Raw genomic sequence first — 26912 nt, 5'->3', positions numbered from 1 at the left:
TGTTTCCAAACGATCGCACCCAAGATCAAACAGCACACTTGAATGAGGATGGCGATGATACAGATTTGGTTCATACACAGCTCAATCTCTCACTAGATCAAGGTCCGCCTCAGAGTATTGATACATGGGAGCCTGTCATTCCTGATATTCTGGTTCAAGATGAGGATGCAGACGAGAACATGAAACAACCTATAACTAATACCGACAACACTCTTGATCTGACCCAACATGATGATCCTGACAATCCTGATGGCGAGGAAGAGAAGATTGTTTCGCAATATCAGGTCTTGAACCTGATCATCCCTGACATTTCTGAGGCAGCAGCAGCAGCAGAAGCTGCAGAGCAGCTCGAACTGGAGAAGCAGCAGCAGTCAGATAGTGATGGTCATACAGATTCAGCAGACACAGCTGTTATGGTTTCAGAATCTGATTCCAACGTTAATAACAATGACAACATTACCAATGGTAGCAGCAATAATTCTAGTAGTGTCGAGATCGGCAATACGAGTAATAATGAAAAGACCATGAGTGAATATCTCAAATCTGGCCTTGGTGGTGCAACCGACTATCTAGCGGTCGCATCACTGGGTCTAGGCGCAGGATTAATTCCACCTACGGTATCCGGCTCATCTACGCCGCGTCCAGGGACACCAGTTCTACCGTTGTTCAACAATTCGTCATCCGTCGCACCATTCGTAAGTGGAGCTGGAGTTGGAACTGGAACTGAAGCTTCAGCAGCAGTAACCCAATCAAATAGTGCCTCGCTTGCTCCTGGAGTTCAGACGACTCCGCTCGCTGCTGCCACTCTAGCTTCTCGTTTTCGACTACCCTTCTCATCCCGAGCCTTCAATCCACCCTCTCGTCCAACATCGGTTCATCAATCAAATCAAGTTCCAGGCAATGAGACAACACCCTATGCGGGATCATCTACTGTCCTAGGAATCAATAACCCTATGCAACCACAGAACAATCAATCCAACCTCAACAACGGTCCCGGGGTCCGAACTTCTTTCTTTGATTATCGATTCACAAACTTTTTCGGTGGATCAAGTATTGCAGGAAGCATCCGATCGTTTGATCCGACTAGAAATAAAAATACATTTGGTGATCGTTTAGATCTATATGAAGTCGAGTTTAATCAGCCGAAGAATCCAGCAGAAGAAGAGAAGCGACGATTGGATCACACGACATTGGGTCGAATCCGTAAGGTTCTCCGTGCAGGGTTCCCAGGACGTGATCTGGACCCAAGGACGAGAAAGCCTCGGTACAAGTATCCGACCAATAATATCAAGACCACGAAGTATACGCTACTCACGTTCCTGCCCGTCAACTTATTGTTCCAGGTAAAAAAAAAAAAAAAAAAAAAAAAAAGGTTTATTATGTTTGTGTTTTAGATGAAATATCGTTTGAGTGTGTCAATGGAGAAGTCGAAAGCCGGTCTTGTTGCCAGCAAACTCTTTATCGGCAAAATGGATTATGCGCCTATGCGATGTGAATTGCCGTTCGGACAAAAAAAATTATTTTTTTTTGTACAAGCTACCGGTTATTGCTTAATTATTAGGAGCCTGTACCTGAATCTTATGAAGATGAAGTGGGTTACGTGTTTTGTTTGGGTTGCTTGATACTCCATATTTTTTTTGTCCTTGTCCTTGTCCTTATCTTTACACTTCACTATCTTTTTTAAGTGTAGTTCGGAATCAACTACCCAACCATTACCTTCTTCTTCACCCTTACTCCTCTCACTTGTCTTTCATTCTTTTTATACTACTGCGTATTTCCTGCGCAATGCAAAAATGTTTCCCTCTTCTCTAATGCGCTAATGCGTATGCGGGCCATGTCGTGTGCATGTTTGTGTAACAACAACAAATTCCTTCGTCATTTTTATTTATTTATTTTTCCCTTTTATTTGGCCCAATAGTTCAAACGATTCTACAACATCTATTTCTTATGTGCTGCAATCTTTGTCTGTGCAGAGCCTTCACTCTCTCCCGTGACCGAGATCTTGCCGTTGGCTATGGTACTTACCATTACGGCCATCAAGGATGCGCTTGAAGACTATGTAAGTCATTTCTCTCTCCCATACTATTATTAATATTTATGTTTATTTTTTTATTGAAGAATTAATTACCTACTGTTATTGTCCAACTCATTTAACCTTTTTTTTTTTTTTTTTTTTTTTTTTTTTGTATGATAGCGTCGCTACCAACAAGACAAAAGATCGAACAGTCTTGAATGTACATTAGTCAAGGAAGGACAACTCATTCCAATCAAGAGCAAAGATATTTGTCCTGGCGATGTGCTAAAGATCTGTAAGAATGACAAGATTCCCGCAGATGTAGTTCTCTTATCCACATCAATGGATGAAGGAGCTTGTTTTGTAGAAACGTCTGAATTGGATGGTGAAACCAACTTGAAACGGAAAGCAGCTCTGGCATTGACTTCAGGTCTGACTACAAAGGAACAAATCTCCTACTTAACGGGCACTATCACAACAGAAATGCCAAACGAACGCTTGTCTAGATTGGATGGTCGAATCCAGTTGCGATACGATAGTGCAGCGCTGCAGCTGGAGACTCTGCAGTCACAGGAAGGAGTAGGAGGCGGGGGAAGAGGAATGAACGATGAAAAACATAGTTTTGAACGTGGCCGTACATCCCTTAGTAGTGTTCACAGAAGCAATAGTCACAGGGGCGGCACTGGTGCTGGTGTTGGCTCTGGTGCTGGTGCTGGGCGCTTCAAATTGGACGAAATTGCACCAGTGACCATGTCAAATGTGGTGCTTCGAGGATCTTGGCTCAAGAATACAGAATGGGTTTATGGTGTAGTCTTGTATGCAGGCGTGGACACGAAAATGATGCGAAACCTCAAGAACACAGGGCTCAAATTCTCGACTATGGAGACAAAATTGAACCGCATGATTGTAGCGATCTTTGTGTTCAATGCGTTCCTTCTCGTTAGTTCCATGTGTTTTGCATATGTGGGCGAGCGAGCTCGTTTTTTGAATCCTCCAGCAGCCTGGTATACAACTCAGGAAGGATCCGAATTTGTGGAACAGCCGACGAGCGCAAGATTGTTTGTGGGCCAGTTGATGAACTTTTATGTGATCTATACATTTGTGATCCCCATCTCGGTCTTTATCTCTGTAGAATTGTGCCGTGTGGTGCAAGCACTTTGGATGATTTGGGATGAGGAGATGAGGAGCTACACAGAAGGTCCGTTGAGTCAAGCAGAACTGGAAGAGATTGCTCTAGAGCAAGGGGCTTTAGGAACAGGAGCAGCAACAGCAACAGCAAAGACAGCTTCTCAAAAGCCAAAAGCCATGACAAAAGTTACAAGCGACGATAAGGGCCAAAGAGCGCCTTCAACCAGCTTGTGGAAAAAAGGTACACATAAACTGGGTGAAATGTTGCCAGCAAGGCTGAAGAAAAAGAAGAACAAGAAGAAGAAGAACTGGACTCGGATGCATGTCCGGAACTCTAATCTGAATGAAGACCTTGGAGCAGTCGAGTACATCTTTTCGGACAAGACTGGCACATTGACTCGAAACGTAATGAAGCTATCAAAGTGGCATATTGGCGGGCGAACATTCCATGAGCTTCAGCAACCCGGCTCATTAGGACAACGAATGCGAGATCCCTCCATCACTGATGAAGAATATGACTTGCTGATGGCGTTTTGCCGAAACATTGTGGTCTGCCATTCAGTTATACCCTGTGAGGATTCCAAGACTGGAGAGCTCCTGTATGAGGCTCAATCACCTGATGAGTCTGCATTGTTGGAGGCATTGAGGGATAATGGTGTGGTCTTGAAAGCCAAGACCAAAGATTCGGTCACAGTCGAGATCTTTGGTATCGTGACTGAGACCTATCGTGTTTTAAAGGTGTTGGAGTTCACCTCAGATCGCAAGTGTATGTCAGTCATCATTGATACACCTCAAGGGATCCAGTTGTTCTGTAAAGGTGCTGACAATGTGATCTTGGCCCGAGCAGATAATCAAGAGAACGACCCGTTGTTGATGCGACAGTTGGACTCGACAGTTCGAAGATTCTCGATTGCTGGATTACGAACTCTCATGTTGGCATGGCGGCCTCTCAGTCCGGAAGAATACCGTAATTTTGATGAGAAATATTCCAAAGCTGAATGCCACATTGGCGGCACTGGCGAGGGTGAGGATGCGACCGAAGATCGTGAAGAGCTGATCCGAGTAGCTTGTGAGACTATTGAGAGCCGACTTCGATTACTGGGTTGTACTGCGATTGAGGATCGTCTACAGGATCAAGTGCCCGAGACGATCGAGTATCTGATGGAAGCTGATATTAAGATTTGGTTATTAACGGGCGATAAACAAGAGACTGCGATCAACATTGGTATTTCCTCTCGTTTGATCTCGCCTGCCATGAAGATTTTGGTATTAAATGTCAAGACGGAGCGGGACTGTCGGTTGGTACTGGAGTATTTTGTAGAGAAGATCAAGGAACGCGACCGTGATGAGGAACGGTTTTGGCAAGAATATCAGGAGAGTCTGTCATCATCAGCACTGGCTGCAAAGCCTTCAACTCCTCCATCTCCACCGCCAGAGAAGGATCGATACGCGCTTGTAGTTAATGGAGAGAGTCTTGCGTTTGTCCTTGGAAATGAGATCTTTGAAGATATGTTCCTTCGTATTGGAACCAACTGTCACTCGGTAAGCGACTAGAGACTATTGGGCTATCCCGAGCTCTTTTTTTTTTTTTTTTTTTTTTTTTTTTTTGGCTTGATTATTGACATTTCATTTTTCGTTTTTTTCCCCTCTCTTTCTGTATAGGTCATTTGCTGTCGTGTCACGCCTCTCCAAAAGGCACTGGTAGTCAAGCTCGTCCGCAAGGAACTACACAAGGTGACACTAGCAATCGGTGATGGCGCCAATGACATCTCAATGATTCAAGCTGCTCATGTAGGCGTAGGTATCGAGGGTATGGAAGGTGCACAGGCTGCAAGATCATCGGATTTCAGTTTCAAACAATTCAAAAATCTAAGACGTCTCTTGACAATTCATGGGCGATACTCTTATTTGCGGATGAGCAAGATTATCTTTTTCTCATTTTACAAATCAATTTGCCTGATCACGGTTCAATTCTGGTTTGGATTTATGAACGGATGGTCCGGTGGACCGTTGTATGATGAACATTTCTTGACGCTTTGGAACATGGTATTCACAGCTCTTTTGCCCATTGCCACAGCCTGTTTCGAAAAGGATGTGGAGGAAGAGAGCATTGGACAGTACCCAAAGCTTTTCAAGGCTGTTAAAGATGGACTCTACTGGAATACACTCACCATGGCTGGATGGGGTCTTGCCTCACTCTGGCACTCTGGTGGTAAGTTTATATTATATATTTTTTTTTATTATTATTATTATTTTTTTTTTTTTTTTTTTTTTTTTTTTTTTTCAATTCATTATTTGCTAACATATTTTCTTGTCGCTATTCATCTTTTATAGTTCTGTTTGGAGGAATTTACGGCTCGATCATGCATGGGATTGTCAGCGGAGACTCTGTGGCGTTGGATGTTTCCATGGTTAGCTTCATTGCCGGTTCATTGGTCCTGATCACAGTGACACTCAAGATGTTGTTAATGATCTCACATTACACAATGCCAATTATCTTGGCTCTCGGAATTAGTATGGGAGGATATTTACTCGTTTGGATTGGACTTGAAATTGTTGGCTTGATGGAGACCGGAGTCTTTGGAATGCTGCATTCGCTGCCGTTTTATTATTTGGCTCTATTGGTGATACCCGTGGCATGTCTCTTACCGGATTATGCCCTAGAATATTGTCGCCGACAATTCTGGCCTTCGGATGCTGAAATCATTCAAGAGGAACAACGCTTGACCAAGATGAAGAAGGCACAGTTAGTGGCTGATGCTGCCTCTGCTGGTACTACTGGTTTCAGTATCTTTGGGAGGAAGAAAAAGAACAGTGACAAGGATGGGAAGAAGGCAGCTCAGGATTTAGAAGATCAAGAGGCCATTATGGAGACGGATCTGGATCGCGAGCGAGAAAAGATACGCCGTCTCCGTCATCAGAGACAAGGAGAAGAAGAGACTGAGACGGAGACGGAGAATGATGAAGATGATGAAGAGGAGGATAGAGAAGGAAGAATGCAAGGTGTGGATGTTCAAGTGTACAATGCGGATGAGAAAAGTTCGTTTGGCACGGGCGTTGGACACAAGTTTTGATCCTTTAATTTATTTAATTTTTGATGATGTATTTTTTTTGTGTATTTTTACTTTTACCAATTTTACCATCATAAACTCTTGTAAAAAAAAAAAACCTGTGTATTGTTTTGGCTTTTTTTTTTTTTTTTTTTTTTTACGCATTCTGCTTCTCAAACTCTTTCAAAAAGTCAATCAAGACATCCACTCCTTCCTCTGGCATGGCATTATAGATCGAAGCACGGATGCCTCCAACAGAACGATGTCCTGCCAATTGCAATAAACCCTTGGCTTCAGCTTGAGCAACAAAAGCAGCCTCCAAAGCCTCATCCTTTTTCTTATCCGAAACTGCATGAGGATCCAGCTTGTCTGCAGTCGATATCCTAAAAGGTACATTCATCTTTGAACGACTCTTCTCATCCGTGACCACGATCCGATACAACTTGGACTCTTGTAAAGCCTTATACAACTTTCCAGCCTTGCGAGCATTCCTGGCAGCGGCTGCTTGCACGCCCACCAAATCCTGTTGGATCGACTTGTCGGCTTCTTTTTCTCCGTCCTGAATCCTTTGGGCTTTAGGATCTAATAACCATTCAAAGACCAAGCTTGACATATAGATTGCAAACATGGGAGGGGTATTGTACAACGAATTATTTTTGACCATGGTCTTGTAATCCAACATCAGGGGTACAGGCGAAAGACCATCCTTCTCTTCACTGGTCTGCAACAGATCGTCCCGAATGATAACTACAGAAACACCAGCGGGCCCAATGTTCTTTTGAGCGCCTGCATAAATCACTCCGAACTTGGACACATCGACAGGTCGTGATAGAATGTTGGAGGACATGTCACAGACAAGGGGCACTTCCGGATCATGCATCGATGGAACAAATGAAAATTCGACTCCATTGACGGTCTCGTTATCACAATAGTAAAGATAGGCTGGAGTCTGGCCTGCTTCCTTGTCGGCCTTGCGGGTAGGGCCCTCGGGATCAGAGGTCAACCAGGTCTCTTCTGCTGGGATCCCAGTGAAGGCACCCAGACTCTTTTTGGCATCGCAGATCACTCGAGCGTTCGCTCCCAATCGTTTGGCCTCCTCTACAGCCTTGGCTGACCAAGCACCGGTGACGATATAGTCCACTGGAATATCCTTCCAATGATCACTAGTGGGTTTATTGTTTGTTTTTGCTTTGTTTTGATGATGTCTCCATGCGATCAGATTATAGACCACGGCCGCAAATTGAGTATGTCCACCTCCTTGCATAAACAGAATCTTGTAATTCTCTGGAATCGATAATAACTGACGAAGTTGTTGTTGAGCTCGGTTATTGAGGTTTTCATAGGTCTCTGAACGATGTGAGAGCTCCATCAAGGAAACACCGGTGTCCTCATAGTTGAGGAACTCGGCTTGAGCGCGTTCAAGAACTGGGCGTGGGATCATGGCGGGCCCTGCACCAAAGTTCCATTTTTGAGGAATTGTCGACATTTTTTTTTTTGTAATTGTTGTTACTGAATGAGAAGAAAGAAAGAAATTGAGAAGAAGAAGAAAAAAAAAAAAAAAAAAAAAAAAAGGGAGAGAGAGGAAGAGAGGGAATGAAGAACGGTCTCTGTTTTTATGTGCAATGGTAATTGATATTGGTTTTTTTTTTTTTTTTTTTTTTTTTTTGCTAACTTTCAATAGTTTGATGTCAACAAAGCACTGATGACAGATCACTTTTTTTTAGTAAGAGATAAGAGAAATCGAATGAATCATTTTCGCTCACCTGCCTCTTTTGGATAATGCGGGGTGTCTTTTTTTTTTTTTCTTTCTCCGACAGAGAACAAAAGAAAGCAGTTTGATGACTCGCATTTTGATTTAAAGGATCAAAAAATCTAATTTGTTTCTTATTCTTCTTTCTCTTTAACTCTCACTCGCCATACTTACTCATATGAACTCATTCAAACGCATGCATTACGTGCATCTTTCTCCAGTCACTGCTTCACTGATTCAAGCCTTTTATCACTTTGACTTTTTTTTTTTTTTTTTTTTTTTTTTCAATCATTAACAGGGTTATCCTGACTAATTTGCAATGCCTTTCTTTTTCGAAGCTTAAACATGGTAAACTAATTGAAATCTTTCTTGGAGTGATTATTATAACCGCAATCGTTTTTATTATGTTGGTAAGGGCACTGTTTTGTTTTACAGCTTAAAAATAAAAGTAAAAGTCGCCAATAAGGAATATAAAAAAAAAAAAAAAAAAAGAATTGTCAATAGTTTCTACATGAAATACAGATAAACCGAAAGAATGAAAGTGAATGAAAGAAAGGGAAAAAATAACAATAATAATAAAACACCATCAGCATACACAGATGAGGCGATCAATGCCCTTGTACTCCGCTCCGTTATGCATGATAAAATATAAAGTAAAAGTTAAAAAAAAAGATGGGGAAAATAATTTTTTGCAATGCTGTTTGAACAATTGGCGACCAATATTTGAATGTTGGGAATCTTCGCTTTTTATCGTGCTCGTCGCTTAGCTCGCGTTGAAACAGTTGATTCCGTATTATCGACCGATGCTGCTGCTGATGCTGTATTAGCTCGCTTCTTCTCTAGATGGCTCGTATTGTAGCTTCCTCGGCTCGAGCGAGATACTGCTGCAGTTACTGCTGCAGCTGCGGCCGTAGCCGCTGATCGACGAGTCGTTGCCGAGATATTAGACGTCAAGATTGCAGATGAAGGCGTGGAGCCTTGGTATGGAGGTATTGATGATCCTGAAGTCGTTGATGACGTCATAGTTGTCGAGCCAACTTTACTTGAGGCATTTGATTTATTGCTGCCATTGGTACCATTGACATTGCCAGCTCCCATGCCGTCACTGTTTGCTCCATTAGGATAATCTCTCTTGGGAGGAGCAGGCGAGTTTCTCTTTTTTGGCTTCTCCTCTAAATGGTGATGGTGATGCCGATGTGAATGATACTGCGGAGATGATCGTGTTGCTCGACGGCCCTTTGGCGTGTAATCGGAGTTTTTTACAATCTCTTTCAACCTTCGATGTTCTTGCTTCAACTTTAGTAGGTGGTCCATAATGGTTTCATAGAATGCCTCACGTTCTTTGGATCCGATCGCCAGCGTCGGAAGCACATGTTGAAAGTTGTATTTTATTTCGCGACGCTCCCGCTCCAGTGGTTGGAGCAGACCATTGCTGGAAGAGCCTATCTCTGGTGATTCTTCCTCAAGGCCTATTGAGGACGGTGATGACGAGGAGGAGGATGTTTCAGATAAGGACATAAGAGTTAATTGCGGTAAAGATGAGGAGGATTGTTCGCAATCCTGGTGCTTTATTTTGCTGTCGTCTCTGAGCTCCCCTGGCGCATCCACGTCCATCGCCGTCGAGTCATCTTCTGTTTTCTGTATCGTGCCACTTTGCCCCTTTTGCTCTACATCCCCGGCTGATGATTTAACATCATTTTCATCCTTTTGAGGCGTCTCCCCATTATCAACGACCTCCTCCTTCATAGGGGTGTCTGTAGGACTCGCTTTATCCGATAGGACAGAGGGGGATGGAACAGTAACACCCATTGCGCTCTTAGGAGTGGATCGTTGTCTTGTCATACGCTGAGTTTGTAATCGTACGGGTCCTGTTGCCTCTTGAGGTGACTCTACGAGCTCTTCACTGTTTGGGCTTTGGCTTTGCTGGCCGGGATCTGATGACTTTGAGTTTCGAGAAGAGTGCCGGGTCGATCGAGGGGATGGAGAAGGTTCTGCAGATCCCTGCCTAGACGAACGGTTGGAAGCAGAGGTTACACCATCTTGCGTGGTATTTTGAGGGTAAATCAGTACAGATGGACCCCCTGTCATCTTTCGTTTCTTGTGAGCAGCTCCATGTGTGGATGTTTCAGAAGATGCAGCCATTCCTGGTATGGAGGTCGGTGGCACTGTCGTTGTGTTGGAGTTAGGAGAAGACGATGAAAATGACTGTTCGCTGACGTTTCTGGATCGCTTGTTCATCGTTTCCTTTTCAGTAGAAGCTACGCTAGCCTTGCTGTCAGTGTCCCTACTGCCTCGACGGGAACGTGACCGGCTCGGTGAAGGCGTGATGGGATTATCCTTTTTCAAGGTTCCATCCACCTTGGCCCTCGTTGAACGGGGACTGAACTCTGTTTCATCCATGGACTCTGTTGGCAGATCGTTGAGACTAACAGGCGAAGGGAGCAGGCCTTCTATCAACTGAGATGTCGCTCCAGCATTTGACCGCTGCAAACCGTTCTTCAGATTACCACCGTTGCTAATAATTGCTGATATTGACGATGATATTGAAGAAGATGAAGTCCTAGGGCTGTCATTCTCGCTATCTGTGAAGTTTTTGGCCGAGGTCGTAGGTGAAGATGCCTCTGAAGAAGAGATACCGCTACTAGGACCACGCTGCATAGTTTGCTGCATGTCATTGAATGCCTCATCGGTGACCAAAGGCAGTGAGATGGGTTTGTTGTGCTTGAGCATATCAAGACTAAGCTCCTGATCTTGTGCTGTACCCCAGCGATACCAAGAGAATTTGCGCTTGACCTTACCGGATTCGAGATAAGCCATTGCATTGACCACGCCACCATTCTTGAGGAACTTTTGACCAGCCGCAAGCTCAAATTCGAGGAATGGGATGGTTGTTGGGACGAATGGTTGTAGATCGGTGAAAGGTACGACAGAGTACTTGTTGTCCTCAAAGTATTTGACTAGACATTCGCCCGGGTTCAAGACCGTGCAATCCATTGATGAATCGATCTCTGGAACAGGAACGATCTATCCAATCCGTGTGACACAGCGATGATAATTGAGAGAGAGAGAAGAGAGAATGGGAAAAGAGCAGAACAAGAACGTGCGATCATAGGATCGTTAGAATCGTAAAAGATCCATCTTCACACAGACGCACACACACAATAAAGACTTTTGTGTACATGAAAGACAATGGCTGTTTGTGCATTTCACATGGTGTAAAGCATTTACCATTGCGGGCCACCAGTAACTTTCCTTGTCATCTACATTACAGAGAGAGAGAGGACACGAATAAACTTTTAGCCCTTTGCCCACTATTATTTGCAATGTTTTTACTGTATTGCCCGTTGTCCCGTTCTTTCCACTGCATGCAAATGTTATTTATTTTATTTTTTGTGTCCCATGTTCTGTGTCTGTGTGTGTTGTGCCACTTTTTCCTTGATGGTGGTGTCTGTGTCAGTCTTTGAGGGGCCAAGGTAGACCCCTCTTGTCTTTCTCTTTCTGGACCTGCTACAATTCACACGAGAGAGAGAGAGAGACAAGAGGCAATGCGCCATCCAATCCAAACGAATCTCACATAACACAAATGACTTAAACATGGATTCCATCCCCTTCCGGCTTTTTTCTCTTGTTTAATGATCACTTACCGAGTGGATCAACAAATACAACATCTCGGCCTCTGAAGACTGGGCCAGGTCTGGTACTCGTAGATGCACTTCCTGCACTTTGCTTTCGATTTGACGCTGCTCGAGTCATGGATGGCGACCCCGTCTTCCAGACCTTATTTTATCTTGTTTAATGTTGTAATACTTTAAATAATAAAAAAAAAAAAAAATTGAGCAAAGCGCTTGTCCCTTTTTTTTTTGTACTGAACTTGACTGGGAGGGCGGACCAAGTAAAGATGATTGGCGGTAATGAGCAAATTCAGCCAATTTTGAAGTGTGCAATAGCAGATTGACTGTCTTGTGTACAAGCCTTTTTATTGTCGTTGCTGCTGCTGTCGTTATTGTAATGGTGGATGAGTGGCGTCGAGTGCCGAATGTTTCAATGACGGTACCAACAGAGAGATACAAACGGATCCTCTTTTTATGGCCCTCTTTAATTTGCTTGTAAGACGGATATAAAACAGGTCACTTGCAGTTCTGATGAGAGGCCGAACAGATGACAAGAGTAAACCGTTACCGTCTTCTGTTTGTAAAACTTCTATTGCCTTCCTGTCGGTGAGATAGAGATGAGCTTTATATGCACATATAACAATTTCACAAGGATAAGTTCTTGTCTGTTGCTGTTGTTCTATTGATCAGACAAGTCAAAGTGTAGAATAAGGACAGGGAGTGTTGAAAAAAAAAAAAAAAAAAAAAAAAAAAAAAAGAGTATTAGACAGCCTTGCATTGGATCGTGAAGAAAGAGCGGGAGTTTGCACACTGATATGAATGGGTGGATGGGTAAAATAGACGAAAGGAAGAGAAGGAAAGGAAGGGCCCATGCCACAAGGCTCTTTTTTGGTGATTTGATCTCGTTGGTGCCACAGTATGAACGCCGCCCCCAGACCCAAGATGCATGGTGACAGAAGCGCTACCATGACTGGTGGCGCCTTGATGATCCTCTTCATTTTTTTTTTTTTTTTTCTTTTTCATTCCTTTAATCCTTCATGAGAAATTTGATCTAAGAGTGTTGATCAGATCTTCGGTTGAGTGTGATAATGACAGAGGGGCATTAGTACCAATATTGACATTGTGCACATGCTAAAAAAGCTAGTCAAAGTGAGCAGAGCGTCCGCTTGTTCTCCTGGCCTACAAATAGGTCCACGGTAACAGTATCCAAGGTGAAGAGTATGATGACGGCCAAGAGCCAGCGGTCATGACATCAATCTTTCTCCCTTCACCTAGCCAACTTTTTCCCAGTAGAAGAACCAGCCTGCTTTTACGAGGGACAAAAAAAAAAAAAAAAAAGACCCATTGCTGTCCTTCCATGAGTCCTTCATTCTTCGGACATGGCTTTTTTTTTTTAAAAAAAAAAAACTACACAACCAAGACCGCACCAGCCTGGAAGAACCACCAGGAACTATGGTGGAAGGAGGATCCAGTGCAGACTGAGGGGGAGGGCTTTCGTTCTCCCTTGCTTTGCCCCCTCCAACGTTGCTTAAACACATGGCAATGACACGGCAAGGCGAATGGATAGTGTGGCACACAAACACACCCGCGAAAATAATAAAACTTACGATGTAAGAAAGAGAAAGATAAAAAAAAAAAAAGAATAAAGGATGGAGTAGTTAAAAAGAAGAGTTGCTATTCTTTGTAGAATGAGCCTCAATGACATTCAGTAAATGGAATGAGAAAGAGAAAGAAAGTGAGAAAGAGCGAAAAGCGAAGGAAAGGAAGAAAAGAGAGAAAAGAGACACAGACACGAAAAAAAGGGACAGATTTGTGCATGCGTTTGTTGAAATTTTTTTTATTTGCATCCACAACACACAGTAATCGATCAGAAACAGAATGAACTTATTTAAACCTAAGTTGTTTAAATACAGCTTTTACCTACTCTCCAATTACTTTTTTTTTTTTTTTTTTTTTTTTTTGCAGTAGAGAAAGGATAGAGAGTCTGCAGAAGGAAAGCAAATAGAAAAAGAAAAAAAAAAAAAGTATGCAAAGAGAAGACCGAGAGAATGAAGGATGTGGATTGAATTTGGGGGGGAAAAGGAGGCAAGGGAAGTCCCTATGTTTGCAAAGTAAGGGTGATACAACCTGTCTGTCATCATCCACAGCAGCTTTTTTCGATTGCGTTGCGGAATGAACAGCAATCTCTTTATTATTTTTATCCTTCACTTTCTTCACTCCTCTTTTCTCTTTCTCTTTCTTTTTTTTCTTTTTTCACATCCCACATTGGTCTTCAATGGGTGATGTGTGATCGTCAGTGCATCCGAAACAAGGGACTGCTATTAAATTGGAATTGTTCTTTTTTAATACATCATATGTCTGCGCTCTCAATTGAACAGCTTAAATAGCTCAAACCCATTCATCCATTAGCTACTTGTTAATATTTGATATTTTTATGCATGAATAATAATGATACCCAGTATGGAGCAAAAAAAAAAAAAATTACAGTAATAAAAAAGCAAAAGTAAGGTAGAAGCTCAATGCCTCCTTGCCCTTGCAAGCAAGGATAGAAACCGTATCATCGATCTGTATAAAAAAAACAAAAATAAAATAAAATAAAATAAAATAAAATAAACAAATACAAATAAAATAGAAAAATAAATAGAAACAAATTTATGATCCGTTTGCCTTTTGGTCATTGAAGAAATATAGTAGACAAACCATTGGCATATAAAAATATGATAAAATACATGTTGAGCAAAGGCACGGATCCTAAAGATGCGCACTCATTGACATTGACATTGTTAAAGAGGATTTAAAGCATAGTTTGTCAACACATGGGAACACAAAGCCCTTTCTCCCACACACACACACTAAAATGCTGAATATTTATATATTTTTTATATTTAAATGTATATATTTTTATATATTTTGTCCCGCCACCCGGTGGTCCACTCTTTTTTCCATAATCACATTCATCTTTATATTATTGCTATCCAACCCGAGTATACTATCCACTTCTAGTGTGTATTTATGCTCACGGACCAATCATAATCAGGATCTTTCCTACTTGTTTCCCTTCCACAGGCAATTACTCTGGCATGTAGAAATGATACTCCCCAATGTTATATATATATATACAATGCTGTGTATTAGTTTCCTAGTATTTTGTGCCTGACATGGCAGCATAGCCATCCTTTAATTAATTTACATGTTCATGTATTTATTTTGTTTTTATTTTCTATAAATCTTGAGCGAGTTATAAAATGAATATAGCTCCATAAATGTCTTTATAGTTAATCTGGATCAGTATTTCCTTAACTTTGAACATCGGGTCTGATGCAACTAAACATCACATCTTGGGCTTTTGCTTTTTTTTTTTTTTTTTTTTCCCAAGGTGTCCTGTCCTCTCCTCGAATTTGTGTGTGCCTGAAATAAAGGCTGAAGGCCGATCAATTAAAAAAAAAATTTCTGAGAGATTGCAGATCACATGACTACTAAATGTGAAAGAGAGCTTTTCAGTTTAAGATCAGTTGTGCTCAGCGCAAATGTGTTTCTCCCTTTTTCAGAATCGTAAGAATCGAACATGAAATAGAAGCGAGCTGAGTGCGTGGAGGAGGAACACCATTCATCCATCGATCTATCTATCTATCAATCGATTTAAAATGATGGATCCACCCTGTTCATCTGAACAAGACAAAAATCAAGAAGACGAAGAAAATCATGATTGCTAATATCATTCTCCCTATTTCTTATTTTTTTTTTTTTATTTTTATTTTTTTTTCAATTACAATTATAACGAACCTGATCTAATGCAATGGAATCTGGATTATTTATTATGTGCACACGGCGAACATTTGATCCAACAACTTCATATACTATATGGAAATGGAACTCATTTGGATGACATCTTAAACCATGGATATTATGATTTCTCTGACATCATGGATTTATGGATTTCTATACGACAATAACAAAAAAATCACATCTACCAACATGAATCTAAAAACATTAATCAACCATCATTGGGGAAATAACAGAACAATATGGCCAGCCACAAGATTGCCAAGAACGGCCCTGCTGATGAGATCGAGCTCTCTGTTGCTCAAGCTCTCTTTGACTTGGAGAACAACGTCGCTGACTTGAAGAAGGATCTCAAGCCTCTTCAGATCGCCAGTGCCAAGGAGGTGAGTAGTTTTTAAAAAAAAAAAAAAAAAAAAAAAAAGTGTATGGATGTTCTGAACTTTTCGGGAACAACAATAGCATCAGGATGAAACGATGATTCAAAAAAAAAAAAAAAAAAAAAAAAAAGCGACTACTTCAATTACACGGAATTCCTCCATGTCGGACCTTTGATCATCCAAAGGACCTTTCTGTAATAATTCGTGAGCACAGGAATTTTATTAGTATATGTATCAGGAATTGCGGAAGCAGTTTTGACCGTTTAACATATTTGGAACTGGATATCCAATAAACTTTTCATCAAGACCCTCTGAAAATATATAAAGGAATGAGAAATAAGAACTTTCCTTGGGGTATCCTTACTGGAATGATGCTCAAACAACGATTACAACCAACTGTTTCAACAAACAACGGCCAGGCGCAACCAAATCCAACTTTGATGGAATACAAAATCTGATTAAATTTTTTATTTTCCTTCGTGTGTTCAAGGTCGAGACCGGTAACGGTAAGAAGGCTATCGTTGTCTTCGTCCCCGTTCCCCAGTTGAAGGCTTTCCACAAGGTCCAGCAGAGGTATGAAAATAATACGGAGAAATATAAATACAATGAAGGATGAGGATAAGATATATTCTAATATTTCAATTTTTTTTTTTATTTTCATTTATTTTTAACAGACTCACTCGCGAGCTCGAGAAGAAGTTCTCTGATCGCCACGTCGTCTTTGTTGCCCAGCGCCGCATCATGGCCAAGCCTACCCGCAAATCCCGTGCCAAGCAGCAGCGCCCCCGCTCCCGCACCCTCACCTCTGTCCACGAGAAGTTGTTGGAGGACTTGGTTTACCCCACCGAGATCACCGGCAAGCGCACTCGTGTCCAGACTGACCAGCGCCGCATCATCAAGGCGTAAGTTTATTTTTTTTTTTTTGCTGTTCAAGTTGATGTTTTAGTTGGAGCGTTCATTCTGTTATGTATGTAAACATACTTAGGTTTTTAATTTTCTTTCCTTGTAATAGCTTCCTTGATCCCAAGGATTCGACCTCTTTGGAGTACAAGCTCGACACCTTCAGCGCTATTTACAAACGCTTGACCGGAAAGGAGGTCGTCTTTGAGTTCCCCGCTCACCACGCCGAGTAAATACAAAAAAAAAAAACACAAAGCGCGCGGGAGGAAAGGCCATGGGCCATTTTAATGGCAGTCATTTTTCTCTCAATCTCTTTTCACTCCGTTTGAGAAAGTCAGAAAATGAAAAATAAATAATAAAAAAAAAAAAAAAAAAAAAAAAAAAGTAGCTTATTCCTATTGTATTGCTTTTATTGCTATTATCGTTTTATTTGTCCTTGAGATTAGTTGTAAATTATGAAGCGAACTTGTTTGATAGATAACCTTGATGAAATCCGGATCCAGATCCTGAGTTTCTTTTCTTTCTTTTTTTTTTTTTTTACTACTGTTCCTTATTTCAGTCTCTGTTGTCGCTGATGTTCACGGTAGTCATCAAGGTAGCTGCTCTTCACCCGCGACTTCCCTTTCCCACTAGGCTGCTGCAGTTGCTGTACTGCTAAATGACCATGCTCGTCAAATGCTTCCTCCGAAACCGCGTCTAAAAGCCGAAAACTTGGCAAGCTACCGACCACAGGCCCTGGTCCCTCAATCGAGCTTCGAAAAGCACGTGAGGTCGTAAGGCCTTCAAATATGGCTGCACCGTTCCGAAGGCCTACTCCAGTTTCAGCACCACTAATACCATTCCCTATATTTCTTTGAGGAGGTAATACTATGATAGATGCTGGAAATGGTGAGAGGCCATTGCGACCATCAGCGCCTTCCTCTACGGATTCGTAAATCTCGGAGGATTTAGCTCCGCTATATCCCACTCCTCTAAGTGTGGCATGATCGTATCCTCCAATGGGGCTTGTAGGCTGAGAAAGTGGCTGATAAAAGATATCATCATTAGATGTGTCTGTTACAGAACTGGCTGTAGAAGTGGAAGCTAGGACAGAACGATCATCACCTGGAGGTTCAGATGGGGATAGGTTTCGTTGTTGACCTGGAGACACTGGACGATTGAGCTGATGTTCATGAGATAAAGGTAAATGTGGTGGTGCCGGAGCAAGGGCCGTTGATGTCACTGCTGTTAAAAGATCTGGACTGATGCTATTTTTTTCGTTCTCAATCGCGCAGGAAGGGTCTTGGAATCCATCAATACTCACGTCTGGAACCATACTTTCCGTGTAGGGAGCCTCTATCACTGTTTTTGTTGTATCCGGCGTACGATCAGCACCATCTCCCCCTTCAACTCCAGTATCAAGATCTGCCATAGTAGTTTGACTTTCTGTTGGCGTGATAGTTGGTTTGACTCCATGGTCTATTCTTGATGTGCTCGGGCCAGGGTGTCCATTTTCTATAATAACAAGGATAAATTTCATGTTAATCATCCATCCTCCCTTTTTTTTTTTTTTTTCTTTTTCTTTTAAAATACCAACGTAGGCGGAACATCCTTACCTGCACTCCAAAGATATGAGCCAGAGTCCATAGACTCTGTGTCTGCACTATGAAACACCTCCTGCGTAACAGTTGGTGTACTACCTTTCTCTAAATCTCTGTCGTCGGCTCCTTCAGGAATAGCCCCTTCTTTTTCATTTTCGCCTTCTCCCGCTTCTCCTGCAGCCGCAGCAGCCTCAGCTCTATTTTTCTTTTGTTCAGCCTTCTTTTTCTTTTGGGACATGTAGTAACTTGCTGCAACGCCCAAAAGGGATATGGTGGCGATGGTGATACCAAGGGAAATCAGAACAATTTGAGTTGTGTTACACATCTCATTCTGGTCACGTCCAGTTGAAGATCCATCTACGGATGTTGACGCCGAAGTATCGTCTTGGATCAATGCTACTGTTGACATTTTTTTTTTTTTTTTTTTTTTTTTTTGTGATCTCTGTAGGTTATTATGATATGTTTATAATAAACAGACAAGAGTTAACTTTTGATACTATAAAGCAAAAATGAGAAGGATACTGATGAAGGAAAGAAAAAGGAAAGAAAAAGGAAAGAAAAAAGTAGGGAAAAGGAAAAGAAAGATATGTAGACAATGCGAAAAAAAAAAAAAAAAAAAAAAAAAAAAAGGCAACAGATGTCCTCTTTTGGTGAATCAAGTAGAATTACAAAAAGAAAAAGGTGAAATGATGCGATTATTTATTAGATCCAGCAAAAGGGATAACATTGAATGTCTATGAAAATAGGAAGAGGAGGCTATGGGTGCCAGCAGGGTTGTGGGATCTTACACTCTTTTTTCTTTTCCGCCATGGGCTGCTGAGAATATATGACAGGCCATGAAGCGAAAGATATTTTTATTTCTTTGTCTGTGTTCTCTTTATTTGGACTTGGCACGCGAAGTAGGCTAGTATCAAGGGCTTCATTAACAGGAGAAGAAGAGGATAATAAAAAAGAAAATATAATAGCGGATCAGAAACGGGCTTTAGTCCTTTTAGTCGTAAAGGGGAAGGGAAGCCATTGGAAAGCTGGCTCCTGCAGACAATGCCAAGAAATTCTACCGGCTATCGATATCACTAAAGCCAGTCCCAATAATAACAAAAGCAATAAATAATAAAGCATCCTCGAAGTGAACATGTTGGACGTAGGTTAGATTCAGGAGCATGAAAACGTTCAAGAAAAGAAACTTTTATATCTCAATACATGGAGCAGTTGTGCCCCAATAGAGAATCTATACCACCACGCGCCAAGGTTGTTGATAGTAGAGTTGTTGGCCTTCATTTGATTGGTCCGGGAAGAATTGACAAACAGACAGACAGACGGACAGATGTGACAGATGGAGAGCACACACAACTAAACACAGACCATGCACGGAGTTCGAGATGGGAAGACAGAAAGAAGCTAAAAGTGTATTTGTTCCGCTAGATTAATATTCACAGACACAGAAGGACAGGTACGATTCTCACATCGCTCTCATTGTATGGTAGGACATGAGATAGAGTTGGCCCATTTCTGTCTATCATTGAATTTCTGTCTCTTTGTCTCCTCTCCCCTTTCGGCGTCTTTCTGTCTATTGCTTCTGTTGCTCATCTCTCTCTCTGTTGTAATGTGGCCCCTGCCCTTGTCTGTCGATCCAATTGAGTAACACGCCTCCTCCTCATTACTCACTCGCAGCTGCACAGCTTTCTCTGTTATGCTCTCTATCTCTCTCAATGTGGGGTTAAACTTTTTTTTTGTTCACACGGACAGAATCTCTTAATTACAGAAAAAGGCACATCTTTTTGTATACAATGATATCGCACAATGTGAAGGGGGTTTTTTTTTTTATTATTATTATCAATCATTACATTTTACTAATTCATGGAATATACAGTAAACTGGACAGAATACTATTTGCGGATTAAATTGGGTGAATAAATATTTTTATATACACTAATAATAATAGTAATAATAAAAAAAAGCATTTGTCGAGACCATGCAATATCCTAATCCTTTGGAAGGCATCCGTGATACATCTTTTTCTTTGTCTCTTTTCCATCGATAAATGATGTTCCAGACAGGATAATGGACTGTTGCCACCATCAGCATGATTTGTAACCTTTTGAGTCAAAGACGAAACACCATGAAAAAGCATCTGACGCCGCTTAATGTTACACGTAGTCCACAAACAAACCCAACTTTTTTTGTTTTTGTTTACAGCATGAAATTGTTTAGCCATACTTTTTTTTTTTTATTTTTTTTTGCGAAACGACACGATATGGACATTGGATCCCCAGACTTGGAAATATCTTTTTACTGTTACTTTCTGGTGGTTATTTTATATGAATGAGAATTGAAAGCTCTTTCATTTACGAGCTACATTAAAAAACAAAAAAATAAAAAAAAAATAGACAGATATATATATATATATATACCTTCTCCTCTTTTTCTCTTTTCTTGGATCCTATTAAAGCTTTCAAAATAAAAAAATAAAATAAAATAAAGGGGGCAAAAAAAGAAAAGGAGCAAGCAAGCTTTCATTTAGTGATAAACAGAAGGGTCAAAAGAGCTACAAGTATTCCGTTTCTCTCCCGCTCGGGAGTATGACTCGCGGAAAAAAAAAGAAAAAAAAAAAAAAGGAAAACTCTGACTAAGACGAGACATGGCATTTAATGATGGAGAAGATGGTGGTTGGTGGAGCGACCGGTACAATGATATCGCTGTGCAGACTTTGCTCATAAGTGCGCTATGGCTGCATATTACAGTTCTGAATAGGGTCCAGATCCAGGTCCTGGGCAAAAAGCCAAAGTAACAGGTTCATAGTTAGACCGAGTTTTTTTTTTTTTTCTTCATGTGGAATGGTGAAAGTAGGCTGTCTTTTTTTTTTTTTATCCCAAAGTAGCGGAGCCGCCCTTTTTGTCCCATTATTTTTGTACCCGCACCAGCCAGCAGCTCCTCGTTTCCCGCAACAAAAGCGGATTGAGTTGGATTGAAATGTATACGATACATACGATACCAATTGAGTCAAGACACTCTTTATTGTTTGCATTGGAAGGTTCGTTTTTTTTGGTTTTTTTTTTTTTTTCGAGTTTCGTTTGCATGGGTGTCCCTTTTGCCTTTTTCTTTTGTCCTCGCTTCTGTGTCTGTTTCCTTTTCTCTCTCTCTCTCTCTCTCTCTCTCTCTCTCTCTCTCTCTTCTATCTCTCTTTCTTCTGTCTGTCTGTCTGTTGCTTCTGTTTCCCTCTTTCTCTTCTCTGACTTCCTTGCTTGTCCCTATTTGTGGTGAGTTATTTATCAATCAATCACCTAATTGTTTAGTTCAATACCCTTCTGAATCTATCCTTATCCACTTCAATGTATGTTTGAGGGTGCTGACAAAGACGCCAATCATTGATACATTCACGCACATTTAACATTCACTTTTGATGATGTCTCTCCAAGCAAAGCGCAATGAACGTGTCGTGCATGGACGTCCATCTATCTCATCCATCCTACAGAGAACAACACACAAAAGCACAAACACACACATATACACACACAGAGAACAAAAACACACAATTCTCTCCTACATTCACACGCATTTGGCGCGTTAGTGCTCTGTTTTTCGTTGCCTCATCTTTTGTCCTCCCCCCCCCCCTCTCGTCTTTATCTCCTTCTTCCCTGTCTTTTATCTAGCCGTTAGACTTTCTCATTTTCACTCTTCATCTCGTTCATTTGGTTTGCTTTGTCTCATAAAAAAAAAAACTTTTACAAAACTGTTGGTGCGTTTGGATCATCAATTATTTTTGTCAATCTATCTTGCACTGTTAGTCATCCTGGGTTTCTCGTATTTACTCGGACCCACACCAAACACTTCTCGATTACTCCTGTCCAAAATACAAGTACATGTACCTTTTTTTTTTTTATTTTGTTCTTTTTCTTTTCTTCGAACATTCTTCACTCTTTGAATCTCGGCCATAACTAACTCTATTATCTATTTCTCGTTCCTAAGCAGTTGTTTTGCAACATGATGTTTTCGACTGACCAAAAAAAAAAAAAAAAAAAAAAAAAAAAACTTGATTGATGCATAAATATTTTTCAATGACCTGACCCAACTTTTCCCCCTATCCTTCATTGATAATAAAATATTATAAAAAAAAAGAAAGGGATTATTTTTTCCTTTTATTAATAATTGATTGCATCCCATGCCCTACGCCTTTTTTTTGTTTTTTTTATTTTTTTATATTCATAACATGGCATATTGTATAAATGACATTAAGAGGACGAAGATCTTTATTCTGTGAAAACGTGGATTAATTAAGGAACATCAAGGTTGCTAACTACGATCTCCTTCTTTCTTATCTACTATTACATTTACTATTACAGAACAGAAAGAATAGGTGTTACACCCAGATCAACACAACACAGGACTTTTTTTTTTTTTAAAAAAAAAAAATCGAGAGCATTCATCATCATCATCAACCTTATAAAAAAAATCGTCCCAACAGCCCGACATCAACCAGCTCTTCCTCTTCCTTCTCGTCATTGACTCCTTCTCTCAGTTTTGTAAGTGTAAAAAAAAAAAAAAAAAAAAATAGAAGTTGGGAATCAGATTTATTTTATTTTATTTTATTTTTTTTTATTGGGAAGAGCTCTTTTTTTTTTTTTTTTTTTTTTTTTTTTTCGTATTTTCTCATACTAGTAAAGGAAGAAAGATGAAACAGAACATGAATGACAAGGTGTTGATGATAAAAGGATCAAGGATGATTATCTTTATTATTATTATTATTTTCTTTTCTTTTTCTTGTCCTTTTTCTATCCTTCATGTTCTATTACTCGCTTCGTTCGATCAGCATCAGTTTTTATTTAAAAAAAACAAGGACCTCACTTCTGACTGACTGTTGATGTTCTTTATCAAAGAAAACAAAGCTTATTGACTTTGATTGGCTCGGGATCACCTCATCTTTTTAATATTTTTTTTGTTGAAAAGGAGTAATGGTATGTTTGATTATAATATGATTTTCAACGACGATCATTCAAATCTACACAGGCTGAGGACAAGTTTCAAAAACGTTTGACATCAAGCTTGTTTCCCCTGTTTAAAGTATTGTTCCACGAGCGCCCTTGGATCTCTGTTTGAGAGATTGATTTTTTTTTTTCTCACTGTGTCCTTCCTGGGTGCCCTTTTTATTTTTTTTGCCACTGGGATAATTTTTTTTTTGTTTTGATTTGTTTACATTTTGTATTTATTACGCCCAATGAAAAAGCAGGCGCTTAAATAAGTTAAAAAAAAAATGCGCTTACGCTTGCTCTGTTTATGGAAAAATAAGTATTTTGTGACCACATCATGCCCAGCGGACCAGAAAAAAAAAACAAGGGAACCAGCCATGGATTGATATCTGCATTATCTGCAGGCAATGCTAGTGCAAGGGTCGTAAAACAATTTTCTCTATTGCAACAAGTTGGAAGGAGTGAAAAGAAGAGAGGGTAATAAAGAGAGACAATATCCACAGGAGATAACAGTGAGGCAGGGACTGAGGGAGAGAGAGGCTTGGCTCAAGAAAGAAGTAAAACGAGAATTCTTGTCATTTTTTCTTTTCTTTTCTTTTCTTTTTTTTTACTTTTCTTCTCCCAGGAGATGGTTCCTGAATCAAATCTTGAAGTTGTCTGTCTTTTCTCATCATGATCCTTATTGAGTGCTGATATCCATTTCAGCGGTATCCGTGAGAGTAACAAAGAAAGACAGTACAAAATAGACGTATTTAGTGCGGATTTTTTTTTTTTTTTTTTTTTTTTTTTACCCCCGTGAGAACTAGGGATGAGGATTTGACATTCTATCCATTTCTTTATTTATTGTTATTCCGATTCATAGTCCCCATCTTCTTTGACCTTAATACCTTTCTTTTCTTTTTTTCCCTTTTTCTCTTTTTCCCTTTTCTGTCTTTCTTTCACTTATTTTATTCACTCACTTACTCATCCTTCTCTTTTCTTTCTCCTCCCCTCTCTCTCCTTCTTTTCTCGTTTTTGCTTTTACTTGCGTCTGTTTACGTTTTACTCTGGTTGAAAAACATACGCATCACATTCATAGATAAGACAGGTCCCTGGGAGTACAGACACAATCTTTTCGCATAATCAATACAAGCAAAAACAACAGCCATCCTTGTTTTCGAGTCGAGATACCCTAAATAATTATAGCCCATGTCCTCAGATATGGCCAGTCCCCCCATACAATTTGATTCTGATCCCGCTCTGATGGCTGCCAACACTGCTTCAGGACCCAACTATGGAGGATATCAGAGTATCTACGGCAACATGAACGGTGGTAACATGAACTTCAGTCATCCTGGATCCTATGCCGTTCCCAGCCCCGCAACGCCACCATCATTACCACCTATGCACAACACCACTAATAATGCTGCCAACAATACAGGAGCCTATGCACCTAATGGAACAAACAACTTTCAGTTTTCTTACCATCAGGATGCTGGATCAGTACCACCACCGACCCCCGGAGTGTCTGTTACTACTTCTGTCTCTGGTGCACCACTGAGCACGCCCACTGGAGCTCAACTAACAGATGCACAGCAATCACCACATCCTCAACAAATCCAAACACACCAAGTCACACCTCCTCAACAGCATCCCCAAACGCCGCAGCAACAGCATCAACAGCATCAACAGCAGCAGTCTCTCCAGCGCCCAGCTCACCAGCCCATTACCTCTACGCAATCTCCTTATCAGCAGTCTCCTCAGGCACATCATCCAGGTATGCCTGGTCTGATGCATGGACATCCGATATACCCAGGAGATGCTCGCTATGATTCTCGTCTTCAGGCTTCACGGTACATGGATCCAAACATGCAGATGATCAATAGGAATGGGGCTCGTCCAGGGGATATGACGTGGGCACAACCCAACGGAATGATCCCCGATCTTCTAGGTGCAAATCATGCGGGTGGTGCAGGAGCAGCTGGACCGGGTGCAATGCGAAACATGTCAGCACAGCAAGCACGTGTACCTGTTAAGGCAGGCATGGCCATGGGTGGGATGCCGAATATGGCTATGAACGGTATGAACGGTATGGGAACACAGATGGGAGGTCTGGGCGGTATTCCTGGAATGCCTGGTATGACCCCAATGGGAGGGGATCGTCTGGGGGGCTGGGGCGGTCTAGTCGGTGGATCAGTTGGTGGACCATCAAGTCCATATGGTCAACATCATGTCCAGTCTCCTTTACAACATCAGCAACCATTTCATCCACATGGACTGCAGCAACACCCATACCCACAGCCATCACCACATCTTCTCCATCATCCACAAGGAATGCAGCAGCATATGGGTATGCACAATCGACCCGGAGCTTTGGGTCCTGTCGTAGGCGGTGGAATCTCAAAGAAGAAGCCAAAGAAGCCCGTTGTTGCTGCACAGGTCAAGGATAAGAACAGCCCCAAGAGGCCAAGGAACTCTTATATCTTTTTCACTCTCATGAAAAGGTATTGTGCAAAAAAAAAAAAAAAAAAAAAAAAAAAAATTTGCCATCCAATGGCATCATTGCAGATCGACCACATGACTTTTATTATTACTCTATTTCAAAACTAAAAAAAAAAAAAAAAAAGTTATTAATTTTTATTGTATTCTAATTTATTTTATTTTATTTTTTGTATACAATGTCATGCTTTCTACTAATATAGAGATGATATCAAGAAGAAACACCCAGAGTTCAAGCCAACTGAAATTACCAAGATGCTTGGTGAGGAGTGGCAAAAATTGTCAGAACAGGAGAAAGAGTCGTATGGATCGATGGCAGAGAACGACAAAAAGCGTTATCAAACTGAAATGGAGAATTATGATGCCAATGGAGGAGCTGCTGCTGCTGCTGCTGCTGCTGCTGCTGCTGCTGTAAACGAAGGCAGCGTTGGATCATCCGCTGGCGCTACAGATCTAAGCAGCGAACCTTGGAGAGGTTAAATAGAAGGAAAATGACGAGGAGGAAAGGAAAGGAAAAGAAAGAAAAAAAAAAATCAGCACAATATCGTGGAGCAAGTAAATGCAAAAGCTGTGTATGCATTTGCTTTGTTCATTTACAGCTGCTACCACAAAAAAAAAAAAAAAAAAAAAAAAACCATATCCTTTCTTTCTTTCTTTTCCTTTCTTTTCTGTTTATTTACCCTTATTTCTCTTTATATATATATTTTTTATTGCTTCTCTTCTTAATACTACATTTTTGTGGACTTTCTTTATTTTTTTATTTTTTTATTTTCTTGTTTTAGTTAACTTGTCAGCGTTATCCTCTCTCAATCTACTCATTCATTCGCCACTTTGATTGTATTTCGTCATCTTCTTTTGCACTCAATCTGTCATCTCAGCTAGTATTATGTACACATATGTGTACTTTATAGTATAGTAGTTTATTCTCTCCCAAATTATCATTGTTCATTGTTCATTTTTTTTTCCCTTTTTTTTCCTCAAGTCGTCATCATTGTCCTTATCCTCTTCCTGTTTGCTATTTGCTCTTCCGAGTCCTCGTTTGACCTCCTCCAAATGTAAATATCTCGTATAAAATTGCAAGAATGCACAGCGGAAAAAAAGAAAAAAAAATCGTGTCTTTAATGTTTTTAAATGAATGTCAGGGGATATGGAAGATGCTTTGCTGTTTTGTTTCAAATGATAAATAGGGTGTGTATGTGTATCAAAATGAGCACGTTGTAGTAGCTCGAAATCTGAATTATGTGTGTCATGTGTAATCACATCAGATATTGAATGAG

At 40.7% G+C, this 26912-nt stretch overlaps 7 protein-coding genes across 7 annotated transcripts; 4 read left to right on the top strand and 3 right to left on the bottom strand.

Moving 5' to 3' along the window:
- Positions 1 to 953: 953 nt before the first annotated feature.
- BCR41DRAFT_308574 (hypothetical protein) lies at positions 954 to 6216 on the top strand (the record flags this gene model as incomplete). Its single annotated transcript, XM_022020919.1, has 8 exons — positions 954 to 1343; positions 1919 to 2059; positions 2195 to 2538; positions 2689 to 3212; positions 3414 to 4484; positions 4578 to 4684; positions 4805 to 5354; positions 5477 to 6216. 8 exons carry the CDS (start codon positions 954 to 956, stop codon positions 6214 to 6216), a joined length of 3867 nt encoding a protein of 1288 aa, XP_021879337.1.
- Positions 6217 to 6342: 126 nt separating this feature from the next.
- BCR41DRAFT_357478 (pyridoxal phosphate-dependent transferase) lies at positions 6343 to 7742 on the bottom strand. The gene has a single exon (XM_022024913.1). The coding sequence runs from the start codon at positions 7676 to 7678 to the stop codon at positions 6350 to 6352; it is 1329 nt and encodes a 442-aa protein (XP_021879336.1). The 5' UTR covers positions 7679 to 7742; the 3' UTR covers positions 6343 to 6349.
- Positions 7743 to 8438: 696 nt separating this feature from the next.
- On the bottom strand, positions 8439 to 11774 carry BCR41DRAFT_423753 (hypothetical protein). The gene is made up of 3 exons (XM_022030324.1): positions 11587 to 11774; positions 11171 to 11202; positions 8439 to 10966 (listed from the first exon to the last, which is right to left on the bottom strand). Exons 1-3 carry the CDS (start codon positions 11693 to 11695, stop codon positions 8690 to 8692), a joined length of 2418 nt encoding a protein of 805 aa, XP_021879335.1. The 5' UTR covers positions 11696 to 11774; the 3' UTR covers positions 8439 to 8689.
- Positions 11775 to 15292: 3518 nt separating this feature from the next.
- BCR41DRAFT_357476 (40S ribosomal protein S7) lies at positions 15293 to 16956 on the top strand. The gene is made up of 4 exons (XM_022024912.1): positions 15293 to 15719; positions 16204 to 16286; positions 16388 to 16615; positions 16726 to 16956. Exons 1-4 carry the CDS (start codon positions 15579 to 15581, stop codon positions 16844 to 16846), a joined length of 573 nt encoding a protein of 190 aa, XP_021879334.1. The 5' UTR covers positions 15293 to 15578; the 3' UTR covers positions 16847 to 16956.
- Positions 16957 to 17163: 207 nt separating this feature from the next.
- On the bottom strand, positions 17164 to 18602 carry BCR41DRAFT_387950 (hypothetical protein; the record flags this gene model as incomplete). The annotated part of the gene is made up of 2 exons (XM_022027948.1): positions 17164 to 17762; positions 18209 to 18602. 2 exons carry the CDS (start codon positions 18600 to 18602, stop codon positions 17164 to 17166), a joined length of 993 nt encoding a protein of 330 aa, XP_021879333.1.
- A 2754-nt stretch (positions 18603 to 21356) lies between these two features.
- On the top strand, positions 21357 to 22050 carry BCR41DRAFT_357475 (hypothetical protein). The gene has a single exon (XM_022024911.1). It carries the CDS (start codon positions 21619 to 21621, stop codon positions 21841 to 21843), a length of 225 nt encoding a protein of 74 aa, XP_021879332.1. The 5' UTR covers positions 21357 to 21618; the 3' UTR covers positions 21844 to 22050.
- A 3438-nt stretch (positions 22051 to 25488) lies between these two features.
- On the top strand, positions 25489 to 26115 carry BCR41DRAFT_308621 (high mobility group box domain-containing protein; the record flags this gene model as incomplete). The annotated part of the gene is made up of 2 exons (XM_022020922.1): positions 25489 to 25640; positions 25839 to 26115. 2 exons carry the CDS (start codon positions 25489 to 25491, stop codon positions 26113 to 26115), a joined length of 429 nt encoding a protein of 142 aa, XP_021879331.1.
- Positions 26116 to 26912: the final 797 nt, after the last annotated feature.

The sequence above is a fragment of the Lobosporangium transversale genome (genome assembly GCF_002105155.1).
Source record: "Lobosporangium transversale strain NRRL 3116 chromosome Unknown BCR41scaffold_30, whole genome shotgun sequence".
Taxonomy (NCBI): domain Eukaryota; kingdom Fungi; phylum Mortierellomycota; class Mortierellomycetes; order Mortierellales; family Mortierellaceae; genus Lobosporangium; species Lobosporangium transversale.
This window is presented reverse-complemented; position numbering and strand designations above follow the sequence as displayed.